At 42.1% G+C, this 13,733-nt stretch overlaps 1 protein-coding gene across 1 annotated transcript in view; it reads left to right on the top strand.

The window, feature by feature from the left end:
* Positions 1–1,022: 1,022 nt before the first annotated feature.
* Positions 1,023–13,733, top strand: part of LOC147747312 (cytochrome P450 2J2-like) — a 307,172-nt gene continuing 294,461 nt past the window's right edge. The window contains exon 1 of the mRNA XM_086953059.1: positions 1,023–1,373. Within this exon, the coding sequence (XP_086809185.1) occupies positions 1,164–1,373 (210 nt within the window). The 5' untranslated portion in view covers positions 1,023–1,163. The remainder of the gene's footprint in view (positions 1,374–13,733) is intronic.

Below are 13,733 nucleotides of genomic sequence, written 5' to 3'. Positions count from 1 at the left end.
TTTCGCCCACATCAAAGCTTTAAGCTAAACATTTATTTCCTTTTCTCAAGATTTCTACAGTAATCTATACTATGCTGACACCTTTTACGCTCCCTATCAAGAATCCCTGGTTAGATGATCCTATAATCAATTTATAGTTAGAAGAGAGAAGGAAAGTTTCTTTATGGAACATCTATTTACTAAATTGTGTTTCTGTATTGTTGTGGCTGCTACTATCCTGTATCTCATCTTATTATGGCTTACCCTACTGAGATATTTCAGCTTACCAGCTGTATTGTTGTATCCTTTGAACATATTTTTATTCTGCTTATATACTGGATTGCTTACCATCCTAACATAAATTCACTTAATCATAACGAGTGATTCCTGGTCATTATTGTAGGGTCACATTGGCTTCACAGGGCAGAAATGTATCCTTGGTGTCTTCTCCCTTACAGCCCTTCAAGTCAACCAACAAAGGTCCATATAACCAATGGGGAAAGTCCTTTGACGACTTTACTAAAAGATTGTGGTATAAGTACCAGCTTGCTGTCACATCACATGGAGGAGTTCGTAGGAGAGCTCTTCCTGAGTGAGACTTGAGGTCTCTGGCAATCAATGAAGAAGCCCTTTCCTTTATAAAATAGCCAGACTTACTTTACTGGCTCTGCCAATTATAGCTTTTTTGTTTGCGGCACTTACTTTATGGAAGCATAAGTTCATGAATCAAATCTAGTTGACATGAAGCATGAAATATTAAACAAAACCATACTTTAATCAAGACAATTATGACATAAACACAGGTCAAATCTTTGGCAGAAAATAGTTGCTTCAGATGCCTTATCCCTTATCATATACACGTATTGGGCTGACAGTCTGTGGTTTCTATTGCTCAATCAGGTTAAGCTCCAAATTCTAATCAGTGCTCCTGTTATTAACTTTTTCTTTTATAACTTTCATGCGTCCTTTTATACTTGTTTAGTGATATTCGGGGCTGGGCGTGTTTTGAGCTTATTTTGCCATGATTTGCGCTTGTTCTCTGGTTTCTTTTGTATTTGGGTTGAGCTGGTTTTGGAATTCAACCCTGGCAGCTGCCGCGAGCTTGCTAGGTTAAGCAATCTGCGTGCAGAATTTCAAGCCGCCTTTGGCAGTGTTCTCTTAACAGGGAACCTTCTTCCACAACTATGGAACTGTCCATTTTGTCCGCTGCAACTTTCCTTCTGCAGCAGGCGACCGTCTCAAACGTCCTGCTGTTTTTAGCAATCTTCCTCTTAGTTGCCGATTATGTCAAAAGGAGGCCACCGAAGAATTTTCCCCCTGGACCCTTCTCCTGGCCCTTTATTGGATGTTTGCCGAGCTTTGACGTTCGAAACCTTGATGACGTAATGGGCAAGGTAAAGCTGTGAAAACAAATAAGAAGCCTATTTGTAGTGGTCAGTGTTCTCATGTTCATGTCCCCATGGTGTTAATTTAAATGATGGTACTTGTAGTAGTGACTTGGAAAGAAAAAACGTGATACAATGAAAAACGCCAAATCAATGACGTGACTGCATGCTCGTGAGACGGGGTAACTCGAGATGTCTGGAGTTATGTGTTGCTGCTGTGTAAATTCCGGAGAAAAACCAATGGCGCTCCGATAATGCTAAAGTTTATCTTGCAATCCCCTTACAGCAAGGTTGTGCACTAGTAACTGTGGTAATGATCAGGACCGTAACTTCAGGAAGGCGTCTGGGGTTTGACGCGCCGCAAATAAATGCATTCTTGGGTTTTTGTTTAAGACTGGGGGTGCTGAGTAGGGTCCACTGTGAGTGTTGCTGTTTCTCGTTCGTGGGTCAAAAATAAAAGACAAAACCGTGATCTTTCGTGCACAGCAGGAGAGAGACAGACAGAGATAAACATCTGGAGACTGCATTTCGAAATGAATCGAGATAACCTGGAATCAATACAGGCTCCCTATTTGTCCAAGTTGTGTATTGATTGCTACGAAAACATTTATATTTTGCAGGGTCTCCTTTTTCTTTATTAGCAGATATGAGAACATGTTTAAACATGTACAAGCACCTTTTTTGCTTGGATTAGTAGACCAAAGCATTGCTCCATTTATAATTAGAGTACGCCATGTTTAGGGTTTACATAACTATTTGCCTATAAGTTAATGGCTAGTTCAGGCATAAAAACTATCATATTTAAAACTGCCTAGGCTGTAATGTGACCTGATGTGCCAAGGTAAAACGTTTCCATAAGTTAAAGAAATACACTTTCTTGAAGTCTGAAGAGACTGCAATATATTTTTATATTATGTTTGTTGCACGATATACATGCCAAACGTTTTCATGGCTTGGCTTGGACACAAAGTTTTAGAGCCAAGCTAGACCTATGGCTCAATTCTGCTTGGCCTATTAATTTGCAGGTTTTCTCACCTCTGTTTGTAAATTGCGCTTAGTTCATAGGGCTGTCAGTGACTTGATAAAATGAGTCCTAAAAGGCGAGGACTGGAAACATAGAGCCCTGCCTATATGCACCAATTTGGCATGCCTACCATAAAGGATTCTCCTGACCGAAACGAAGAAGAGTGTTTGCTGTGAAGATACATTTAAAATAGGTGATGACTGGCAGGGTCTGTGCAGCACCTCCCCAGCTGCTGTCAAGCGCCCGTGCATTATCCATGCAGTACATGAGCAGCACTCAACCAGCAGTTCCTCAGGGCCCGCACAATTCTCAAGCAGCACCTGCCTGCTTTTTTGCAGTGAAATACAGAGAAAATAAAACTATAATAACTTGTGTTATCATTTTATTTTCTTCTACTTCCACCCACAGCTTTGTGTGAGGAGGCGGGGGCAGGGAAAGAGTGGTATCTCTCAGGACGCCCAAAACAGTCTTGCGCACTTCGCATGTTCTCAATGCAGGCTGCATCGCAGCCTACGTGGAGAAAATGCCCAGGCCTCCAGTCAGTGTCTGAGAGCCGGAACACAGCACTCAGACCATTCACAACACTGCTAAGGCAGCCTTAATATTGGCTGACTGGGAGCCGGGGTGTGCTTCCATTGGCCGAGCAAGGGAAGGACTACGGGGGCGATACGTAGCAAGAAAGCAGCAAATAGGTCCGTTTTTATTTTTTTATTTTTTTTTATTGCCGTATCCCCTGTGTCCTTCCTCTTCCCGCGTCCTTCCTCCTCCCGCCCCTGTCCCATACCTCCAATCCAGCCACGACTGCCTCTGCAGTTTCTACACAGCACTCAAACACCATGCATTCAGCACCCATGCAGTTCCCTTGCAAAACCTGCCAAGGAGGCTGGGGCGTAGCTTCAAGTGGCGGGTGTTTCTGGTGTGACACCCCCAAATACATTCTTGGCTTGGTAGTTGGACCTAGGGCCCTGAGTCGGGTATATACATTTTAACACTCATAAACTTTTTTAAATCACTCACAGTCACCGGATAATGTAATTAGTGATGTCATTTGGGATGTTAACAGTGGTGTCATCAGTGATGTCACTGACAATGTCATGAGTGATGTAATATGTGAGGGCATAAGCAGTGCATTGCGGGGGCGCCAGTTATAGTTAGCTCAGCTAACTATAACTGCTGAATTTCACTGGTTTTGTGTGAGTGAAACCTGATACTAACTAAAACGTCCTTGTAACCTTTGTTTTTTTCAGTGAACTTGTAAGGTTTTTTAAATGCTGATTCCTAACTATAACATCCCTGTAACCTTTCTTTTTTCTGTGAATTTCTAAGGTTTTTTAAAAATTCTAATTCCTAACTATAAGGTCCCTGTGACCCTTATTTGTTTCAGTAAATTTCTATGGGTTTGTAAGAAGTAATTTTTAGGTCGAGCATATAGCAGCGCATGCGCTGCTATTGGAAATCGACCTCTTGGAATCGCTTCAGCCTCAGGAGAAGCTTGTGCATGTTGGGCTTACAGGCCATTGGACTTTGCGTCTGGCTTGAGCACGCAATTGGCCAAAGGCGTGTGGATGTCCCAGCTTTTAGGAAAATGTTCACTCCCAGAGCGATTTCCTCTCTGGATCCAGCAGCAGTGCCAGGGGCCATATGTTCTTAATTAGCGTGGCCAGGCTTGTTGTCTCCCACGCAGTCTTTCTCCCCCTCTTGTTTAATCTAGCACTGTGGAAAATCGCCAGCAATATGTTGATATGCACTTTTCTGCCAACAGCATGTCACTGTGCACAATGCTATACTGCCCTCTCTTGACAGAACGAACGAAAAGCAGTCGATGCCTTTTATTTTCAGCACAAGAAATTAATAAAAACAAAGGCTGCAAAACACTTCTATGTTATTCTGGAAAAGTATATTACTTTTGTTAACCTCCTAATGACTCGGTGCGGACTGAACATATCCTTCTGGTAAGAAAGAAAATAACCTCCAATGTTTTCATTTATAAATCGGACATAGTGCACCAATTAAGGAGATTATGTGGTAAAATGAGAATGTGTTTTGTTCATTTAAAAAAGCATAGCCTATATTTATGGTCCCTTCCCCTTTCCGATAGCACTTCAAAGACACACACGAAAACATGCTGTTTGCTGCCATCTACTGGCCATAGATTCACTGCTGGGCTCTGTGAGACTGTGTGTTTGCTGCCATCTACTGGCCATAGATTCACTGCTGGGCTCTATGAGACTGTGTGTTTGCTGCCATCTACTGGCCATAGATTCACTGCTGGGCTCTGTGAGACTGTGTGTGAGTGTCATTTAACCCCTTTACTGCTAAGGCATTCTTCCTGCACTCATTCACTTTCCATTGAAATCAATGGAAAGTCCATGACGAGTTACCCTTGTCATTAGCGGCGAAGAGGTTAAACAGAATCCTGTCGGCGCAGACTCCGAGTCCTGGCCCTAGATGCATTCTTGCTGTTCAGAACGGCATTTTGTACATAATTACCTTCGATGCTAAACCATTCCTCTTTTCTTATATTGAACAGAACTATCACACGCTTGCCACAGTTATCACACCAACCCTCAGTCAGTAGACCGATCTGCCTGCTTCCACTCTTATCCTTGGATGGTTGCAAACCTATATGTCTACCTGTCATTTGCATCTGCTTACATCCATCAAATCCAGAAAGTCAGGTACACAGTGATTGTGGCTATCTTGGAACGGGGGCATTGGTAAAAGAACTTCAGACTCTGGGACAGGAATTACACTCTGACTCGCAACTGAGTGAAGCTGGGCTGGGGAACATGGTATGTAACATGGATGTTGTACCAAAGAACAATAAACAGTGCAAGATGGGGATAAACCTGTTACCTACAAGTGCGCTAGCTAACGTTAACCAAGGATGGAAAGCTCTATATACCCAGATGAGAAAATGAAGATCCAAAAAATTAACTGTTATAGACAGACTGAAAACAGCCACCTTGGCCATTCAAGAGGGTATAATATCCTTATGTCATTGTATTTCCTTTGTGTAGAGATTCCATTGTAAAGCCATTCGTTGTAATAACATTTGGAACTCTGTGATTCATCTAGGTGAAACCTAATGCATTTACCAATGCTTCTTGTTGTGCAGGTCTGCATTTAATAAACATGCATGATGTGCAACCATTTCCTAGCAAATATAAAATCCGAGCACACATGCAGTATGTGCAGTAGGTAAAACGACTGAGTATATTTTGTTTTTGCACATAAAATGTGTCAATATATTCTGAAGATACAGTATCAAGCTAATTGTCAAAACGTAATCTTGTCACTCACTTTAAAATATCAGGCAATGGGGTTATTCCATTTTCAGGCTACTCAATTTTAATGTTTTTAGATCTGCAATTTGAAGGAAGAGTTTCCAGTTATCAATTGAAATCTCAGGCTTAGATTGTGGCAGTGCACATCTAATGGGACTACCAGGAACGAGCACACAAGACTATATTTGTCCACTGTTGTAAGCGCTGGGTAAAACTCTAACTTCTCGAAAAAGATTTGTCACTTCTCCTACTTCATTCTCTTCCATTGTTGCGTGAGGGACGGTTTCCTGAAACTTGGACTGCAACCACACGAGAGCTGTTGGATCACTGATCTTTAAGGGAGTTTCAGAGAGGCTTCACTGTAGAAAAATGCAGGATCTAATGCTCCCACTTGTAGAAGTGGTACACGGATGAACACTTAAAGGTTATGTTGAAGCGCTAAGTCAAAGCCTCTTTGTTTTGAAGTACACGTCTGAATATTTTGTGGGGCGCTCTTACCCCAGTGCAGCATTGTTCATGCGATTGGGTTGCAGGGGTGCTTGTAATATTCAAGGTAATAATTTTAGCTGCCAAATTGTAATTATTAATAATAATCATTGCTTAGCCTTGTAGAAGGTGAGGGCTAGAACACATGCCATTTTACTAATAAATCTCCGGATAAATGACTGATAATGCTTTGCCAAGAGTTCTATTTGTGACCTTCAGTTGATACATATTATGAGGAATGCTTTATGCCACCAAGTTATCTTATCCGCTAAGAGAGTAAACAAGCATTGGCATAGCCAATAGGCCTCGCTTTTGGGACCTTATAAGTATTCAGTTATGCAGCACAATATCCTTTGTGCAACAACATCAACTGTTGCATGGCTAATCACTTATAAGGTCCCAAAAGCGAGACTTATTGGCTATGCCAATGCTTGTTTAAGTAGTAGTCTTTCAGGAATTCCGCTGTGTAGGACTTACATGAGGTACCAGGAGGGCTTCTTGGGCCCCAATGTCCCTCAGGAGTAAAGTGGACTTCATCCACCAACCAGTAGTGCACTAGAAGGTGCATTTGCAGACTGTGCAGAAAGGGGGAATGGCCTCCGAAGACCACTTAGCAATCCCTTAGTGTGGGACTTACTGGAGGTAACAGGAGGTGTAGTTGGCTCCCAAGGAAGTCCTTGGGTGACAACTACCCCTCCTGGTACCTCCAGTAAGTCCCACACAGCAGAATTGCTGAGAGATTGTTTGAAGCCATTCCCACTTTCTCCACTACTCTGCGAACATGCCTCCTGGTGGTTTACTTGTAGGCGGATGAAGTCCCCATGGCTATTGAGGGTCCTTGTGAGCCAACTACCCCTCCTTTTACCTCCACTACCAAAGTGGGTTTGCTGAGTGGTTTTTGGTGTCCACGCCCCCTTTCTCCGCCACTCTGCAAACGTGCCTCCGGGTGCACTACTAGCTAGGGGATGAAGTCCCCTTGGCTCTTGAGGGTCATTTGGGGCCAACCAGCCCTTGTGTTACCTCCAGTAAGACCCACACAGCTGGATTGCTGACAGGTCATCAGAGGCCATGGCCCCTTTCTCCACCACTCACCAAACACACCTCCTGGCACACTACTGCCTGGGGGAAGAAGTCCTCTTTAGTCCTGAAGACCTCAGGAGGCAAGGGGATGTCATCCTCCCACCAGAGGTGCGCCTAGAGGCGCGTTTACAGAGTAGTGAAGAAATGGGGCTTGGCTTCCGATCACTTCTTAGCAAACCTGATGCCTGGGGCTTACTGGAAGTAACAGGGGTTCTTGCTGGCCCCTAAGGACCCTCAGCAGCCTAGTAGACTTCTTCCCCCAACAAGCAGTGTGCCAGGAGGCATGTTTGCATAGTGGTGGAGAAAGGGAACGGGTCCTCCCGTGAGTTGCTGGGGTTTTTTCTTAATACATTTTTGTTTTCTTTTCTAAGGGAAGGGGGCTTCGTAGCCCCTTTTTCCTGGGCTGATTTCGACCCCAGGGAGCCCATCACTGGGGCCAGGCATTATAAGAATAGAGCCCCCTCCCCGGGTTGATTTCAGCCTCGGGAACCCCATCCCCGAGGCGCAGCATTTCTTTTTAAAAAAATAAATAAAGGAAGGGGGTAATAATAAAAAAAATGTTAAACATGGGAGGAGGACCGGATGGGACCCCATCCCCTGTGGCCTGTCCACAGTACTGGGTGCTCTGCTTCCACTCAGGGCGCCCAGTTTTCTCACATTTAGAAACGCAGGGGAAGCCTGACCCCTTTTCTTTTTTTAAATGTTTTTTTCTGTGACTCGGTTCAATTGAGCCACAAGATGGCTGCCAACACTGCCTGATTTGAGGTGTTGCCAGCCAATCAGATCTCAGCACGAGATCGGGTGGGGGCGCGGATCCACCACATCCCTATATATACAACTGGAAATTTCTTTAAATAACTACAAAACTACTGAACTGATTTACACCATCGAATAAAACTGCACTTTTTGGACTAACAGCTACCTTTCTGCTAAATTTGATGTAATTCCGTTCAGTAGTTTGGGCTGTAGATGTGTCTAAAGTCTACTAAGGAAATTAACATGGAGTAAACGCATTTTGGGACCACCCCCTTTTTCTCAGCCCCTGCTTGACAGATGACCCCACACTTTCAACACAGCAGCTGGAGTGAGTGGCAAATCCGACGCCAAAGTTATTGGCAAATGAAAAAATTATTTTCCTATGGAAACTACATCCTAACCATAACTACCTTCTGGTGGCTGCCAGTAGATAATAAGCTAATATTTATATTTATATATATATTCACTGAAAAAACCATAGGTTTCAGGCCTTATATAGTTAGGAATTAGCATTTAAAAAAACCTTTAAAATCCACTCAAGAAACTATAAGTTTTAGGGGTGTTATAGTTAGCTGGACATTTCACTCATACAAAACCATTGAAATTGCTCCTATATAGTTAGTTGTACTAACTATATTTCGCGCACCCGCAATCCACTGCTGATGAATTCACATATTACATCATTCATGACATGGTCAGTGACATCACTGATGACATCTCAACTGACATCACTGATGACATCATCCAGTGAATGTGGTTTGCTTTGTTATTTAAATATGCATTATAAATATAGCAATTTGCATTGAAGAATGAGTGGATATATAAAAATGAATATTTGGATGGAGGATTTAGTAGCAATGTAATTGACTGTTTACTTGACCAATTTATAGTGTCTCACTAAATATAGTGGATAGTGACTAAACTGTGTGAATATCTGTATCCCTTTGTCAGTTGTTGTTTAAACTGGTTCTCCAGTTGGTAACTAGCTATGTGAAAGTCTATATTAGTTATTTATTAGTTAACTGAGTATTTGTATGGGAGAGTGAATGTGTGTGTGGTTCGGTGGGGGGTGTGTGACTGCCCAAAGATGTGTGAATACTTGATTCACTAGATATATGAAGTTAAAACGACATGTTCTAACAGTTGTTTGGGTGAGTGAATATCTTTATGGGTGTGGTGATGAGCAAATATATTTCTCAATGGTACATCTCCAACAAACTAGAAAAATAAAAGGCAGTGTATGTGTCAGTTGTTGTATATAACTAAGTATACATAAGACTCAATGATTGTGTGAGTGACTGTCTGGATAACTGTATACTTGTAATAATGATTTTATAATTCACTAAGCATGACTTTCTATCTAAATGAATAGATGAAGTTGTGTTTGTATAAGTGTGTAGCTAAGTAAATATGTAAGTATGATCCATTATTTGCATATGTGAGTAGGATGACTTCTTATGTGAATAGGATGTGTGCTGGTGTGTAATGTTGATAGAGGTGTATAAGTATTTTTGATAGTGTTCTATTGTTCATTGTCAGCATGTATGAGTGAATCTACAGGTAAGTGATTAGATGTGTGTATACATCTATGAATCACTGAGTGGGTTTTTAGATACTTGTATTGCTGTGACAATGGATTCAAATATGATACTCTGTATTTTACAAAGAGTGATGAAAGATTTTACTAGTGTATGAAAAGGTGTATGTGATTGTCACGTGGATGATGTCATCAGTGATGTCATTTGAGATGTCACTGACCATGTCATGAATGATGTAATATGTGACATCATCAGCAGTGGATTGCAGGTGCGCAAAATATAGTTAGTACAACTAACTATATAGGAGCAATTTCAATGGTTTTGTATGAGTGAAATGTCCAGCTAACTATAGCACCCCTAAAACTTATAGTTTTTTGAGTGAATTTTAAAGGTTTTTTAAATGCTAATTCCTAACTATATAAGGCCTGAAACCTATGGTTTTTTCAGTGAATTTCAAAGGTTTTTTAAAAGCTAATTCCTAACTATATTAGGCCTGAAACCTATGGTTTTTCAGTGAATTTGCAAGGTTTTTTAAATTCTAATTCCTAACTATATAAGGCCTGAAACCTATGTTTTTTTCAGTGAATTTCAAAGGTTTTTTTAATGCTAATTCCTAACTATATAAGACCTGAAAGCCCACCAGGAATCTCCAGTATGCGCCAGGGGACTGCATTGCAGCGAGGTGTAATAAAGCGACACCCCTTTTTACACCTCTCTGCAACGCAGCCCCCGGACGTGTTTGGAGAGGGGGAACTAATTCCCCTTGCATACTGGGGGTCCCTGGGGGCCAACTAGCCCACCTTGAACCTGCAGTATGCACCAGGGGGCTGCATTGCAGAGAGGTGTAATGAGGCCACACCGTTTTTTACACCTCTCTGCAACGCAGCCCCCGTGCATGTTTGGAGAGGGGGAACTAATTCCCCTTGCATACTGGGGGCCCCTGGGGGGCAACTAGCCCACCTGGAACCTCCAGTATGCGCCAGGGGGCTGCATTGCACAGAGGTGAAATGAGGCTATGCCCCTTGTTACACCTCTTTGCAACACAGCCCCCTGGCGCATTTGCAGAGGGGGAACTAATCCCCTTGCATACTGGGGGTCCCTGGGGGCCAACTAGCCCACCAGGAGCCTCCAGTATGCGCCAGGGGGCTGCATTGCAGAGAGGTGTAATGAGGCCACACCCTTTTTTACACCTCTCTGCAACGCAGCCCCCGTGCATGTTTGAAGAAGGGGAACTAATTCCCCTTTCATACTGGGGGGTCCCTCGGGTCAAACTAGCCCACCAGGAGCCTCCAGTATGCGCCAGGGGGCTGTGTTGCTGTGCCCTGGAGGGCAGCGGGGCAGTGTGAGAGGGATTGGGCACCCCCCAAACTTCTTTATTACTATGCCCCCGCAATTTGGTCCACCTGGGGGGTAATTTTTAAAAAAACATACCGGGTTTTGAAGAAAAAATATTTGGCCTTGGGGGTCTTTGTGGGACCACCTTAACAGGCCTAAGGGGTCGGGGTGTTTCTACCCTGCCCCCTTTTTGTGTTCTACACGTTTGATTTTCTGTTTTCTTGTGCCTCAGTGAAATGAGCACAAGATGGCTGCCAACACTTCCTGGTTTGGAGTGTTGACAGCCAATAAATATGCAGTTTTCTCGGAAAGGTACGCGCACCGTCCGCGTACCATACGCATACGTACGCGGACTCGTACGCGCATGGTACGCGCACCCCAATTTTTTGAAAAAAAGTTTTGTGGTTTTTTTGCCTTGGGGGGTCCTAGTGGGACCCCCTGAGCAGGCCTAGGGGGTCAGGGTGCTTCTACCCTGCCCCCTTTTTGAGTTCTACACGTTTGTTTTTCTGCTTTCTTCTGCCTCAGTCTATCGAGGCTCAAGATGGCTGCCAACAATTTCTGTTTTGGAGTGTTGACAGTCATTGGTAGCCAATCAGCATGCAGCTCGCGGACGCGAAGGTCCCGCACGTCCGCGCACGTATATATAAAAATATTATAGTTAGCTGGACATTTTACTCATAAAAAAACTATTGAACTTCCCCCGTTATAGTTAGTTGTACTCACTATAACTTGCGCGCCCGCAATCCACTGCTGATTATGTCACATATTACATCACTGATGACATCACTGATGACATCATCCAGTGAATGTGGTTTGCTTTGATATTTAAATATGTATTATAAATACACTACTTTGCATTGAAGAATGAGTGGATATATAAATATAAATGTGTGGATGGTGGATTTAGTAACAGTGTCATTGATTGTTTCCTTGACTAATTTGTAGAGTCTCACTATATATAATGTGTAGTTACTAAACTGTGTGAATGTCTTTATTGCTTTGTCTTAATTGCTATGTTAAAGACTATATTTGTTATTGGTTTCCTAACTGAGTATTTATATGGGTAAATGAATGTCTACGTAGTTTGGTGGGGGGTGTGTGATTGCCAAAAATGTGTGAATAGTTCATTCAGTAGGTATATGAGGTTAAGACTACATGTTATAACAGTTGTTTCAGTGAGTGTATATGTATATGGGTGTGGTGGTGATGAAATATTTCTCTCAATGGTACATCTCCATTAAACTTGAAAAAAAGGCAGTGTATGTGACAGTTATATCTAATTAAGTGTGCCTAAGACTTAGTGATTGTATGAGTCACTATATGGATAACTGTATACCTGTAATAGTGATTTTATAACACACTAAGTGTGAGTTACTATCTATATAAATAGATGAAGTGGTGTTTGTATACGTGTGTAGGTGAGTAAATGTAAGTATAATCAATTGTTTGCATAAGTCAGAAGGATGTCTCTATAAGTGAATACAATGTGTGCTGGTGTGTAATGTTGAAATAGGCGTATACGTATATTTGATAGTGTTCTGTTGATTATTCACTGCATATAACACTGAATCTATAGGTAAGTGATTAGATGTGTGTATAGTTCTATGAATAACTGAGTGGGTGTTTAGAAATTTCTATTGGTGTGTCAATGGTTTCAAATTTGGCACTTTCTATTTTACAGTGAGTGATGAAAGATTATACTAGTGTGTGATGAGGTGTATTTGATTGTCACATGGATTATGTCATCAGTGATGTCCTTTGAGATGCCATCAGTGATGTCACTGACCATGTCATGGATGATGCACTTTTTGTGACGTTCCGGTGGCGCAGAAGACTGAGTGATATTTATCAGGCAGGACTAAGCCACTTTTTGTGGCGTAATCCTGCCTGATAAATATCAGTCCCATTAACGCAGTGTCCTACGTTAAAGGGGTGTGCAATGGGTGTTGCTGGGGGCGTTTCCTGCAGCATCCATGGACTTGATTAATTTATAGCATCCTCAAAGTCAGTCTTTCAAAAATTCCAAAGTATAGGAGATGATAATCCAAATCCAAATGTTTCTCAAGAAAAGTCATAAACCGTGTCCGTGGGTCATATCTGCCCAAATTGCGGATATTCCGAACGATTGAAAATGACTTTTCTTGAGAAACATTTGGATTTGTCCTATACTTTGGAATTTTTGAAAGACTGACTTTGAGGATGCTATAAATTACTCAAGTCTGCCGGAATTGTGTGGGTAAAATTAATACCTAGTCACTTTGAATAAGAATTTACTTACGTCTCGTCTAACATTTGGAAGAAATATCTAGTTATATGACATAACTTGAAGGAAATAAGAGCGCCCCAGGGCTCGAAAATTCCACTCGACCGCTCGCATAGTCGAGCTAAATTTAACAAGGTCGAGCTGTTTTTAGGTCCTACTCGCCCTTTCTGGCGAGTAGGAAAATAAACCAACTTTTGTCCTCCGTCTGTGAAAATGGAACAAATGTGACAAGATAACACGATTTAAAGGCATTTTTATTGTTCACAAAGTTAGTGAGCAATAAAGATGCCTTTAAATCTTATCTTGTCACATTTGCTCCGCTTTCAGAGACGTAGGTCAAGTGGGTTGCAGTTAGGTCGAGGACATTTTTTAAGGTACTAGTCCTGCAGGACTAGTACCATTTTTTTGGATTGTTCGAGCCCTGCGCCCTAAAGAAGTTCTGTTGTACAGAACGAAACGCGTCGGCTGGCTGTGGTACATAAACTTAAGGAAAATAAAAGCATTTGAATATACATCAAGATTCAACGCTTCAATAAGGACTCTAATTGATAGGATTTGATTGGACTTGTTGTGCAAGTGTTGCTGTGCCAAACTTTGGAA

Source organism: Lissotriton vulgaris, chromosome 1_1 (assembly GCF_964263255.1).
Source record: "Lissotriton vulgaris chromosome 1_1, aLisVul1.2, whole genome shotgun sequence".
NCBI lineage: Eukaryota > Metazoa > Chordata > Amphibia > Caudata > Salamandridae > Lissotriton > Lissotriton vulgaris.
Note: the sequence above shows the minus strand (reverse complement) of the source record. Positions and strands in the feature narration are given on the sequence as shown.